The 14,138-nt window shown below is 45.4% G+C and overlaps 1 protein-coding gene across 3 annotated transcripts in view; it reads right to left on the bottom strand.

Annotated features, from left to right (window-relative positions):
• Window positions 1-14,138, bottom strand: part of LOC118948714 (aminoacyl tRNA synthase complex-interacting multifunctional protein 1) — a 40,231-nt gene that overhangs the window by 15,304 nt on the left and 10,789 nt on the right. For 2 of the 3 annotated variants that reach the window (XM_090183231.1, XM_090183233.1), the window contains exons 2-4: window positions 3,836-3,939; window positions 3,136-3,249; window positions 118-246 (exon numbers count right to left, since the gene is read on the bottom strand). In XM_090183231.1, the coding sequence (XP_090039357.1) occupies window positions 118-246; window positions 3,136-3,249; window positions 3,836-3,939 (347 nt within the window). The remainder of the gene's footprint in view (window positions 1-117; window positions 247-3,135; window positions 3,250-3,835; window positions 3,940-14,138) is intronic. The other variant, XM_090183232.1, reaches the window with a different exon arrangement.

The raw sequence follows: 14,138 nt of genomic DNA, 5'->3' as shown, positions 1-14,138 counted from the left end.
TCACAGTTGTCTATCTGTGTGTGTTTGTCAGTGTGTGTGTGTGTTTGTCAGTGTGTGTGTGTGTGTGTGTGTGTGTGTGTGTGTGTGGGGGGGGGGGGGGGGGGGGGTATTACTCACCCTTCCTCTCTCCTCTCCTCCTCCTCCCATCTCTTTCCCTGACGGGGCCAGGTTTGGGGTTGGGGCCTGGGGCATACAGGGCAGCTGTGGACCCCGGGGCAGTCAGTTTGGAGGCGGCTGCTGCTTTGGCTGGAAACACACAGATAATTGAGGGTATAAAGCAATCAATCAGTCAGCCAGCCAGCCAGTCAGTAAGCCAGTCAGTTAACCAGTCAGTTAGTTGACCAGTCAGTAAGTCAGCCAGCCAGTCAGTAAGTCACCCAGTCAATCAATCAGTCAGCCAGCCAGTCAGTAAGCCAGTCAGTTAACCAGTCAGTTAGTTGACCAGTCAGTAAGTCACCCATTCAATCAGTCAGTCAGCCAGCCAGTCAGTAAGTCACCCAGTCAATCAGTCAGTCAGCCAGCCAGTCAGTAAGTCACCCAGTCAGTCAGTAAGCCAGTCAGTAAGCCAGTCAGTTAACCAGTCAGTTACTTAACCAGTCAGCTAACCAGTCAGTCAGTTAACCAGTCAGTCAGTTAACCCGTCAGTTACTTAACCAGTCAGCTAACCAGTCAGTCAGCCAGCCAGTCAGTAAGTCACCCAGTCAATCAGTCAGTCAGTAAGCCAGTCAGTAAGCCAGTCAGTTAACCAGTCAGTTAACCAGTCAGTTAACCTGTCAGTCAGTTGAACAGTCAGTCAATTAACCAGTCAGTCAGTTAACCAGTCAGTTACTTAACCAGTCAGTCAGTTAACCAGTCAGTTAACCAGTCAGACAGTTAACCAGTCAGTCAGTTAACCAGTCAGTTAACCAGTCAGACAGTTAACCAGTCAGACAGTTAACCAGTCAGTCAGTTAACTAACCAGTCAGTTAACTAACCAGTCAGTTAACCAGTCAGACAGTTAACCAGTCAGTCAGTTAACTAACCAGTCAGTTAACCAGTCAGTCAGTTAACCAGTCAGTCAGTTAACCAGTTAGACAGTTAACCAGCCAGTTAACCAGTTAGTCAGTTAACCAGTGTTGAAGGATTTTTATCAATAATGACTAAATAATGTATACATTTGGTGTAGAGTTCAAACTAACAGAGTTATATGCTGTCTGTTAAAGAATATGTTGGTACATAGGCCAAGAGGAAGGGTCAACAGACAACTCGTGACCACAGTGGAACTAACAACAGGAAAGATGTCTGGTCCCCAACCAGGGAGGGGAGAAACCGTTGGGCTGCAGTAGATTGTAGAACAACCAGGGAGGGGAGAAACCGTTGGGCTGCAGTAGATTGTAGAACAACCAGGGAGGGGAGATACCGTTGGGCGTGCAGTAGATTGTAGAACAACCAGGGAGGGGAGAAACCGTTGGGCTGCAGTAGATTGTAGAACAACCAGGGAGGGGAGAAACCGTTGGGCTGCAGTAGATTGTAGAACAACCAGGGAGGGGAGAAACCGTTGGGCTGCAGTAGATTGTAGAACAACCAGGGAGGGGAGAAACCGTTGGGCGTGCAGTAGATTGTAGAACAACCAGGGAGGGGGGATACCGTTGGGCTGCAGTAGATTGTGTAACATATGGTAGCGGAAGATAAGCAATGTGTATGTGTTGGAATTGAATTGAAAAGCAGCTTTGTCATGATCCAGGAGGAGGAGGGACATTATCGTAAAATGTGACGCAATGTGTGTTATATAAACTAATGTACATGGGATTATGTTCAGAGCTCTCGGAAATAAACGCTACTGATTAATTTTGAGACTGGTCTCTGTCCATTTTATGCAAATAAGTATCTTACAAATTCTTAGAAACGGGCAGAGTGTTTTAATTGAATTGGTTAATGAACATAGGAATTAAATTCCTCTAACAACCAGTCAGTCAGTTAACCAGTCAGTTAACCAGTCAGTCAGTTAACCAGTCAGTTAACCAGTCAGTCAGTTAATCAGTCAGTCAGTAAGCCAGTCAGTTAACCAGTCAGTTAACAAGTCAGTAAACCAGTCAGTTAACCAGTCAGTCAGTTAACCAGTCAGTTAACCAGTCAGACAGTTAACCAGTCAGTCAGTTAACTAACCAGTCAGTTAACTAACCAGTCAGTTAACCAGTCAGACAGTTAACCAGTCAGACAGTTAACCAGTCAGTTAACCAGTCAGTCAGTTAACTAACCAGTCAGTTAACTAACCAGTCAGTTAACCAGTCAGTCAGTTAACCAGTCAGTCAGTTCACCAGTCAGTTAACCAGTCAGTTAACCAGTCAGTCAGTTAACCAGTCAGTTAACCAGTCAGTCAGTTAACCAGTCAGTCAGTAAGCCAGTCAGTTAACCAGTCAGTTAACCAGTCAGTAAACCAGTCAGTTAACCAGTCAGTCAGTTAACCAGTCAATCAGTTAACCAGTCAGTCAGTTAACCAGTCAGCCAGTAAACCAGTCAACTAGTCAGTCAGTTAACCAGTCAGCCAGCCAGTCAGTTAACCAGTTAGCCAGTCAGTCAGTTAACCAGTCAGCCAGCCAGTCAGTTAACCAGTCAGCCAGTAAATCAGTCACTTAACCAGTCAGTCAGCCAGTCAGTTAACCAGTCAGTCAGCTAGTCAGTCAGTTAACCAGTCAGTCACCTAGTCAGTCAGTTAACCAGTCAGCCAGTCAGTCAGCCAGTCAGTTAACCAGTCAGTCAGTCAGTCAGTTAACCAGTCAGTCAGTCAGTTAACCAGTCAGCCAGTCAGTTAACCAGTCAGCCAGTCAGTTAACCAGTCAGTCAGTCAGTTAACCAGTCAGCCAGTCAGTTAACTAGTCAGCCAGCAAGTCAGTTAACCAGTCAGCCAGCCAGTCAGTTAACCAGTCAGTCAGCCAGTCAGTTGACCAGTCAGCTAGTCAGTCAGTTAACCAGTCAGCCAGTCAGTTAACTAGTCAGCCAGCCAGTCAGTTAACCAGTCAGCCAGCCAGTCAGTTAACCAGTCAGTCAGTCAGTTAACCAGTCAGCCAGTCAGTTAACTAGTCAGCCAGCCAGTCAGTTAACCAGTCAGCCAGCCAGTCAGTTAACCAGTCAGTTAACCAGTCAGCCAGTCAGTACCTTTCTTCTTCTGTTGTTTCTCAGTGAGTAGAATCTTCAGGTCAGAGATGTCTTTCTTTAGCTTAGCGTTCTCAACCAACAGCTTCTTCTCTTCTCTCACCGTTTTCTGCAAGACTACAGAGGTAATACTTATTAACATGTTATAAACACTTATTAACATGTTATAAACACTTAATGACATTTCATAAATTATTTATTAATGCTTTACAAATGGCAAAGCCCAGGCATCGTTAGAGAGAGAGAGAGAGAAACAGAACGAGAGGCAGAGAGAAAAAAAAGAGAATGAGAGAGAAAGAGAGAGAGAGAGAGAGAGACAGAGACAGACAGAGAGAGAGAGAGAGACAGACAGAGAGAGACAGAGAGAGAGACAGACAGACAGAGAGAGACAGAGAGGGAGAGAGAGAGAAAGACAGAGAAAGAGGCAGACAGAGAGAGAAAGAGAGAGAGAGAGAGAGAGAGAGAGGGAGAGAGGGAGACAGAGACAGAGAGGCAGAGAGAGAGGGAGAGAGGGAGACAGAGAGACAGAGAGAGAGAGACAGAGAGACAGAGAGAGAGGGAGAGAGGGAGACAGAGAGACAGAGAGACAGAGAGAGACAGAGACAGAGAGACAGAGAGAGAGGGAGAGAGGGAGACAGAGAGACAGAGAGACAGAGAGAGAGAGACAGAGAGCGAGAGAGAGAGACAGACAGTGTTTTCTTACGTTCCTTGTCCTTCAGCAGCAGGACCTGTGTTTTGAAATACTCCATGATCATTTCACTCTCCTTAGGGTCCAGCTTCCCCAGAGCTGTCAGACCTGGTGTACTACTGGGGGAGAAACAAAGCTCAGTAATCACTATTGCATCAAATTGTCTCAATCAATCAAATAATCCCATTTTTAGTCACAAACACATATTTAACAGCTGTTATTGCGGGTGTAGCGAAATCCTAGCTCCAAAAGTGCAGTAATATCTAACAATACACATAGATCTAAAAGTTAAATAACGGAATACAGAAATACAGAAATATTAGGGCGAAGTCCGGAGCATAAATCCAATATATAGATATAGTACCAGTCAAAAGTTTGGACACACCTACTATTTCAAGGGTTGTTCTTTGTTTTTACTATTTTCTACATTGTAGAATAATAGTGAAGACATCACAACTATGAAATAACACATATGGAATCATGAAGTAACCAAAAAAGTGTTAAACAAATCAAAATATATTTTCTATTTTAGATTCTTCAAAGTAGCCACCCTTTGCCTTGATGACAGCATGACACACTCTTGGCATTCTCTCAACCAGCTTCATGAGGTAGTCACCTGGAATGCTTTTCCAACAGTCTTGAAGGAGTTCCCACACATGCTGAGCACTTGTTGGCTGCTTTTCCTTCACTCTGCAGTCCAGCTCATCCCAAATCATTGAGGTCGGGTGATTGTGGAGGTCACCTGATGCAGCACTCCAGGTGTTATGGGTAATTGTCCTGTTGAAAAACAAATTATAGTCCCACAAAGTGCAGATCAGACGCGATGGCGTATCGCTGCACAATGCTGTGGTAGTCATGCTGGTTAAGAAGTGTTCCTTGAATTCTAAATCACTGAAAATGTCACCTGCAAAGCAACCCCAAACCATCACACCTCCTCCTCCTCCATGCTTCATGTTGGCAACAACACATGCGGAGATCATCCGTTCACCTACTCAGTCTCTCACAAAGACACAGCGGTTGGAACCAAAGATCTCACATTTGGACTCATCAGACCAAAGGGCAGATTTCCACCTGTCTAATGTCCATTGTTCGTGTTTCTCGGCCCAAGCAAGTCTCTTCTTATTGTTGGTGTCCTTTAGTAGTGGTTTCTTTGCAGCAATTCGGCCATGGAGGCCTGATTCATGCAGTCTCCTCTGAACAGTTGATGTTGAGATGTGTCTGTTACTTGAAATCTGTGAAGCATTTATTTGGGCTGCAATTTTAAAGGCTGGTAACTCTAATGAACTTATCCTCTGCAGCGGAGGTAACTCTGGGTCTTCCTTTCCTGTGGCGGTCCTCATGAGAGACAGTTTCATCATAGCGCTTGATGGTTTTTGTGACGGCACCTGAAGAAACTTTCAAAGTTCTTGAAATTTTCCGGATTGACTGACCTTCATGTCTTACTGTAATGATGGATTGTCGTTTCTCTTTGCTTATTTGAGCTGTTCTTGCCATAATATGGACTTGGACTTTTACCAAATAGGTCTGTCTTCCGTATACCACCTCTACCTTGTCACAACACAGGTGATTGGCTCAAACACATTAAGAAGGAAATAAATTCCACAAATTAACTTAATCCAGGTGACTACCAAGCTAGTTGAGAGAATGCCAAGAGTGTGCAAAGCTGTCATCAAGACAAAGGGTGGATATTTTGAAAAACAATATTTAAATATATTTAGATTTGTTTAACACCATTTTGGTTACTACATGATTCCATATGTTTTATTTCATAGATCTGATGTCTTCACTACTATTCTACAATGTAGAAAATACTACAATATATATTTTTAAATATGTTATAGACAGTATTCGGATAGAATATGTAGTATATCTGTAGAATACGTAGGATAGAATACTATATGTACAGCAATAGTTGAATAGGACGGACTTGACTAGAATACAGTATATCCATGAGAAGTCAGTAAAACAGTATGTAAACATTACTAAAGTGACCCGTGTTCCATCTCTATGTAAACATTATTAAAGTGACCCGTGTTCCATCTCTATGTAAACATTATTAAAGTGACCAGTGTTCCATTACTAAAGTGACCAGTGTTCCATCTCTATGTAAACATTATTAAAGTGACCAGTGTTCCATCTCTATGTAAACATTACTAAAGTGACCAGTGTTCCATCTCTATGTAAACATTATTAAAGTGACCCGTGTTCCATCTCTATGTAAACATTACTAAAGTGACCAGTGTTCCATCTCTATGTAAACATTATTAAAGTGACCAGTGTTCCATCTCTATGTGAACATTATTAAAGTGACCAGTGTTCCATCTCTATGTAAACATTATTAAAGTGACCAGTGTTCCATCTCTATGTGAACATTACTAAAGTGACCAGTGTTCCATCTCTATGTAAACATTATTAAAGTGACCAGTGTTCCATCTCTATGTAAACATTATTAAAGTGACCAGTGTTCCATCTCTATGTAAACATTATTAAAGTGACCAGTGTTCCATCTCTATGTAAACATTATTAAAGTGACCAGTGTTCCATCTCTATGTGAACATTACTAAAGTGACCAGTGTTCCATCTCTATGTGAACATTACTAAAGTGACCAGTGTTCCATCTCTATGTAAACATTATTAAAGTGACCAGTGTTCCATCTCTATGTAAACATTATTAAAGTGACCAGTGTTCCATCTCTATGTGAACATTATTAAAGTGACCAGTGTTCCATCTCTATGTGAACATTATTAAAGTGACCCGTGTTCCATCTCTATGTAAACATTATTAAAGTGACCCGTGTTCCATCTCTATGTAAACATTATTAAAGTGACCAGTGTTCCATTACTAAAGTGACCAGTGTTCCATCTCTATGTGAACATTATTAAAGTGACCAGTGTTCCATCTCTATGTAAACATTATTAAAGTGACCAGTGTTCCATCTCTATGTAAACATTACTAAAGTGACCAGTGTTCCATCTCTATGTAAACATTAAAGTGACCAGTGTTCCATCTCTATGTAAACATTATTAAAGTGACCAGTGTTCCATCTCTATGTAAACATTATTAAAGTGACCAGTGTTCCATCTCTATGTAAACATTATTAAAGTGACCAGTGTTCCATCTCTATGTAAACATTATTAAAGTGACCAGTGTTCCATCTCTATGTGCAACAGCCTCAAAGGTGCAGGCTTGTAACCGAGTAACCGGGTGGTGACAGTGACTAAGTTCAGGGCAGGATACTGAGTGGAGGCCCAGCTAGTGATGGCTATTTAACAGTCTGATGGCCATGAGATAGAAGCTGTTTTTCAGTCTCTCGGTCCCAGCTTAAATGCACCTGTACTGACCTCGCCTTCTGGATGGAAGCGGGGTGAACAGGCAGGGGCTCGGGTGGTTGATGTCCCTGATGATCTTTTTGGCCTTCCTGTGACATCGGGTGGTGTAGGTGTCCTGGAGGGCAGGTAGTTTGCCCTCTGTGATGCGTTGGGCAGACCTCACTACCCTCTGGAGAGCCCTGCAGTTGTGGACGGTGCAGTTGCCATACCAGGCGGTGATGCAGCCCGACAGGATGCTCTCAATGGTGCATCTGTAAAAGTTTGTGAGGGTTTTAGGGGCCAAGACAAATTTCTTCAGACTCCTGAGGTTGAAGAGGCGCTGTTGCACCTTCTTCACCACGCTGTCTGTGTGGGTGGACCATTTCAGTTTGTCCGTGATGTGTACGCCGAGGAACTTGAAGCTCTTCACCTTCTCCACTGTGGCCCTGTCGATGTGAATAGGGCCGTGCTCCCTCTTCTGTTTCCCTGAAGTCCACGATCTGCTCCTTCATTTTGTTGATGTTGAGGGAGAGGTTACTTTCCTGGCACCACTCTGCCAGGGCCCTCACCTCCTCCATGTAGGCCGTCTCATCATTGTTGGTAATCAGGCCTACCACTGTTGGGTCGTCTTCAAACTTGATGATTGAGTTGGAGGCGTGTGTGGCCAGGCAGTCATGGGTGAACAGGGAGTACAGGAGGGGGCTGAGCACGCACCCTTGTGGGGCCTCTGTGTTGAGGATCAGAGTAGTGTTTCCTACCTTTGGGGGCGGCCCGTCAGGAAGTCCAGGACTCATGTTGCACAGGGCCCCGAGTCTAATGATGAGCTTGGAGGGTACTATGGTGTTAAATGCTGAGCTATAGTCAATGAACAGCATTCTCAGTTAGGTATTCCTCTTGTCCAGATGGGTTAGGGCAGTGTGCAGTGTGGTTGCGATTGCGTCGTCTGTGGACCTATTGGGGCGGTAAACAAATTGGAGTGGGTCTAAGGTGACAGGTAGGGGGGAGGTGATATGGTTCTTGACTAGTCTCTCAAAGCTCATGATGACAGAAGTGAGTGCTACGGGACGGTAGTCAGTTAGTTCAGTTACCTTGGTTTTCTTGGGTACAAGAACTTGACGCAAGTCAGGACCGCAGACTGTGTTAGGGATTGATTATGTCTGTAAACACTCCAGCCAGCTGGTCTGTGTATGCCTCTGAGGACAAGGCTTGGCATGCTGTCTGGGCCGGAAGCCTTGCCAGGGATAACATGGTTAAATGTCTTACTCACATCGACCATGGAGAACGAGAGCAGCATCGGTGACACTGTGTTATCCTCAAAGCGGGCGAAGATGGTGTTTAGCTTGTCTGAGAGCAATGTCAGTGGTAATCAAATGGTTACCCAGACTACTTGCATTGTCGTCGTCGTCGCCCCCCCCATCCCTCTGTTCATTATCTACACACAGTCACTTTAATAACTCTACCTACATGTACATATTAAATCAACTAACCGGTGCCCCCGCACATTGACTCTGTACCGGTACCCCCTGTATATAGTCTCCACATTGACTCTGTACCGGTACCCCCTGTATATAGTCTCCACATTGACTCTGTACCAGTACCCCCTGTATATAGCCTCCACATTGACTCTGTACCGGTACCCCCTGTATATAGCCTCCACATTGACTCTGTACCAGTACCCCCTGTATATAGCCTCCACATTGACTCTGTACCGGTACCCCCTGTATATAGCCTCCACATTGACTCTGTACCAGTACCCCCTGTATATAGTCTCCACATTGACTCTGTACCGGTACCCCCTGTATATAGCCTCCACATTGACTCTGTACCAGTACCCCCTGTATATAGCCTCCACATTGACTCTGTACCGGTACCCCCTGTATATAGCATCCATATTGACTCTGTAACGTAATACCCTGTATATAGCCTCCACATTGGCTCTGTACCGGTACCCCCTGTATATAGCATCCATATTGACTCTGTAACGTAATACCCTGTATATAGCCTCCACATTGACTCTGTACCGGTACCCCCTGTATATAGCCTCCATATTGACTCTGTACCGGTACCCCCTGTATATAGCCTCCACATTGACTCTGTACCAGTACCCCCTGTATATAGCCTCCACATTGACTCTGTACCGGTACCCCCTGTATATAGCCTCCATATTGACTCTGTACCGGTACCCCCTGTATATAGCCTCCACATTGACTCTGTACCGGTACCCCCTGTATATAGTCTCCACATTGACTCTGTACTGGTACCCCCTGTATATAGCCTCCACATTGACTCTGTACCGTAATACCCTGTATATAGCCTCCACATTGACTCTGTACCAGTACCCCCTGTATATAGCCTCCACATTGACTTTGTACCGGTACCCCCTGTATATAGCCTCCACATTGACTCTGTACCGGTACCCCCTGTATATAGCCTCCATATTGACTCTGTACCGGTACCCCCTGTATATAGCCTCCACATTGACTCTGTACCGGTACCCCCTGTATATAGCCTCCACATTCACTCTGTACCGTAATACCCTGTATATAGCCTCCACATTGACTCTGTACCAGTACCCCCTGTATACAGCCTCCACATTGACTCTGTACCAGTACCCCCTGTATATAGCCTCCACATTGACTCTGTACCGGTACCCCCTGTATATAGCCTCCACATTCACTCTGTACCGTAATACCCTGTATATAGCCTCCACATTGACTCTGTACCGGTACCCCCTGTATATAGCCTCCACATTGCCTCTGTACCGGTACCCCCTGTATATAGCCTCCACATTGACTCTGTACCAGTACCCCCTGTATATAGCCTCCACATTGACTCTGTACCGTAACCCCCTGTATATAGCCTCCACATTGACTCTGTACCGTAACCCCCTGTATATAGCCTCCACATTGACTCTGTACCGTAACCCCCTGTATATAGCCTCCACATTGACTCTGTACCGTAATACCCCTGTATATAGTCTCCACATTGACTCTGTACTGGTACCCCCTGTATATAGCCTCCACATTGACTCTGTACCGTAATACCCTGTATATAGCCTCCACATTGACTCTGTACCAGTACCCCCTGTATATAGCCTCCACATTGACTCTGTACCGGTACCCCCTGTATATAGCCTCCACATTGACTCTGTACCGGTACCCCCTGTATATAGCCTCCATATTGACTCTGTACCGGTACCCCCTGTATATAGCCTCCACATTGACTCTGTACCGGTACCCCCTGTATATAGCCTCCACATTCACTCTGTACCGTAATACCCTGTATATAGCCTCCACATTGACTCTGTACCAGTACCCCCTGTATATAGCCTCCACATTGACTCTGTACCAGTACCCCCTGTATATAGCCTCCACATTGACTCTGTACCGGTACCCCCTGTATATAGCCTCCACATTCACTCTGTACCGTAATACCCTGTATATAGCCTCCACATTGACTCTGTACCGGTACCCCCTGTATATAGCCTCCACATTGCCTCAGTACCGGTACCCCCTGTATATAGCCTCCACATTGACTCTGTACCGTAACCCCCTGTATATAGCCTCCACATTGACTCTGTACCGTAACCCCCTGTATATAGCCTCCACATTGACTCTGTACCGTAACCCCCTGTATATAGCCTCCACATTGACTCTGTACCGTAATACCCTGTATATAGCCTCCACATTGACTCTGTACCGGTACCCCCTGTATATAGCCTCCACATTGACTCTGTACCGTAATACCCTGTATATAGCCTCCACATTGACTCTGTACCGTAATACCCTGTATATAGCCTCCACATTGACTCTGTACCGTAATACCCTGTATATAGTCTCCACATTGACTCTGTACCGTAACACCCTGTATATAGCCTCCATATTGACTCTGTACTGGTACCCCCTGTATATAGCCTCCATATTGACTCTGTACTGGTACCCCCTGTATATAGCCTCCACATTGACTCTGTACTGGTACCCCCTGTATATAGCCTCCATATTGACTCTGTACTGGTACCCCCTGTATATAGCCTCCACATTGACTCTGTACCAGTACCCCCTGTATATAGTCTCCACATTTACTCTGTACCAGTACCCCCTGTATATAGCCTCCACATTGACTCTGTACTGGTACCCCCTGTATATAGCCTCCACATTGACTCTGTACCGGTACCCCCTGTATATAGCCTCCACATTGACTCTGTACCGGTACCCCCTGTATATAGCCTCCACATTGACTCTGTACCGGTACCCCCTGTATATAGCCTCCACATTGCCTCTGTACCGGTACCCCCTGTATATAGCCTCCACATTGACTCTGTACCAGTACCCCCTGTATATAGCCTCCACATTGACTCTGTACCGTAACCCCCTGTATATAGCCTCCACATTGACTCTGTACCGTAACCCCCTGTATATAGCCTCCACATTGACTCTGTACCGTAACCCCCTGTATATAGCCTCCACATTGACTCTGTACCGTAATACCCCTGTATATAGTCTCCACATTGACTCTGTACTGGTACCCCCTGTATATAGCCTCCACATTGACTCTGTACCGTAATACCCTGTATATAGCCTCCACATTGACTCTGTACCAGTACCCCCTGTATATAGCCTCCACATTGACTCTGTACCGGTACCCCCTGTATATAGCCTCCACATTGACTCTGTACCGGTACCCCCTGTATATAGCCTCCATATTGACTCTGTACCGGTACCCCCTGTATATAGCCTCCACATTGACTCTGTACCGGTACCCCCTGTATATAGCCTCCACATTCACTCTGTACCGTAATACCCTGTATATAGCCTCCACATTGACTCTGTACCAGTACCCCCTGTATATAGCCTCCACATTGACTCTGTACCAGTACCCCCTGTATATAGCCTCCACATTGACTCTGTACCGGTACCCCCTGTATATAGCCTCCACATTCACTCTGTACCGTAATACCCTGTATATAGCCTCCACATTGACTCTGTACCGGTACCCCCTGTATATAGCCTCCACATTGCCTCAGTACCGGTACCCCCTGTATATAGCCTCCACATTGACTCTGTACCGTAATACCCTGTATATAGCCTCCACATTGACTCTGTACCGTAACCCCCTGTATATAGCCTCCACATTGACTCTGTACCGTAACCCCCTGTATATAGCCTCCACATTGACTCTGTACCGTAATACCCTGTATATAGCCTCCACATTGACTCTGTACCGGTACCCCCTGTATATAGCCTCCACATTGACTCTGTACCGTAATACCCTGTATATAGCCTCCACATTGACTCTGTACCGTAATACCCTGTATATAGCCTCCACATTGACTCTGTACCGTAATACCCTGTATATAGTCTCCACATTGACTCTGTACCGTAACACCCTGTATATAGCCTCCATATTGACTCTGTACTGGTACCCCCTGTATATAGCCTCCATATTGACTCTGTACTGGTACCCCCTGTATATAGCCTCCACATTGACTCTGTACTGGTACCCCCTGTATATAGCCTCCATATTGACTCTGTACTGGTACCCCCTGTATATAGCCTCCACATTGACTCTGTACCAGTACCCCCTGTATATAGTCTCCACATTTACTCTGTACCAGTACCCCCTGTATATAGCCTCCACATTGACTCTGTACTGGTACCCCCTGTATATAGCCTCCACATTGACTCTGTACCGGTACCCCCTGTATATAGCCTCCACATTGACTCTGTACCGGTACCCCCTGTATATAGCCTCCACATTGACTCTGTACCGGTACCCCCTGTATATAGCCTCCACACTGACTCTGTACCGGTACCCCCTGTATATAGCCTCCACATTGACTCTGTACCAGTACCCCCTGTATATAGCCTCCACATTGACTCTGTACTGGTACCCCCTGTATATAGCCTCCACATTGACTCTGTACCGGTACCCCCTGTATATAGCCTCCACATTGACTCTGTACCGGTACCCCCTGTATATAGCCTCCACATTGACTCTGTACCGGTACCCCCTGTATATAGCCTCCACATTGACTCTGTACCGGTACCCCCTGTATATAGCCTCCACATTGACTCTGTATCGGTACCCTCTGTATATAGCCTCCACATTGCCTCTGTACCGGTACCCCCTGTATATAGCCTCCAAATTGACTCTGTACCGTAATACCCTGTATATAGCCTCCACATTGACTCTGTACCGGTACCCCCTGTATATAGCCTCCACATTGCCTCTGTACCGGTACCCCCTGTATATAGCCTCCACATTGACTCTGTCCCGGTACCCCCTGTATATAGCCTCCACATTGACTCTATACCGGTACCCCCTGTATATAGCCTCCACATTGACTCTGTACCGGTACCCCCTGTATATAGCCTCCACATTGACTCTGTACCGTAATACCCTGTATGTAGCCTCCACATTGACTCTGTACCGTAATACCCTGTATATAGTCTCCACATTGACTCTGTACCGGTACCCCCTGTATATAGCCTTCACATTGACTCTGTACCGTAATACCCTGTATATAGTCTCCACATTGACTCAGTACCGTAATACCCTGTATATAGCCTCCACATTGACTCTGTACCGGTACCCCCTGTATATAGCCTCCACAATGACTCTGTACCGGTACCCCCTGTATATAGCCTCCACATTGACTCTGTACCGTAATACCCTGTATATAGCCTCCACATTGACTCTGTACCGTAATACCCTGTATATAGTCTCCACATTGACTCTGTACCGTAATACCCTGTATATAGCCTCCACATTGACTCTGTACCGTAATACCCTGTATGTAGCCTCACTACTGTTACTTTACTGCTCTTTAATTATTTGTTTTATTTATTAGTATTTTTTACTTATCTATTTTTTTCTTAAAACTTATTTTTCTTAAAACTGCATTGTTCGTCAAGGGCTTATAAGTTAGCATTTCACTGTAAGATCTACACCTGTTGGTCAAGGGCTTATAAGTCAGCATTTCACTGTAAGATCTACACCTGTTGGTCAA

This window comes from Oncorhynchus mykiss, chromosome 9 (genome assembly GCF_057628025.1).
Source record: "Oncorhynchus mykiss isolate SJ-2025 chromosome 9, ASM5762802v1, whole genome shotgun sequence".
NCBI classification, from domain to species: domain Eukaryota; kingdom Metazoa; phylum Chordata; class Actinopteri; order Salmoniformes; family Salmonidae; genus Oncorhynchus; species Oncorhynchus mykiss.
Note: the sequence above shows the minus strand (reverse complement) of the source record. Positions and strands in the feature narration are given on the sequence as shown.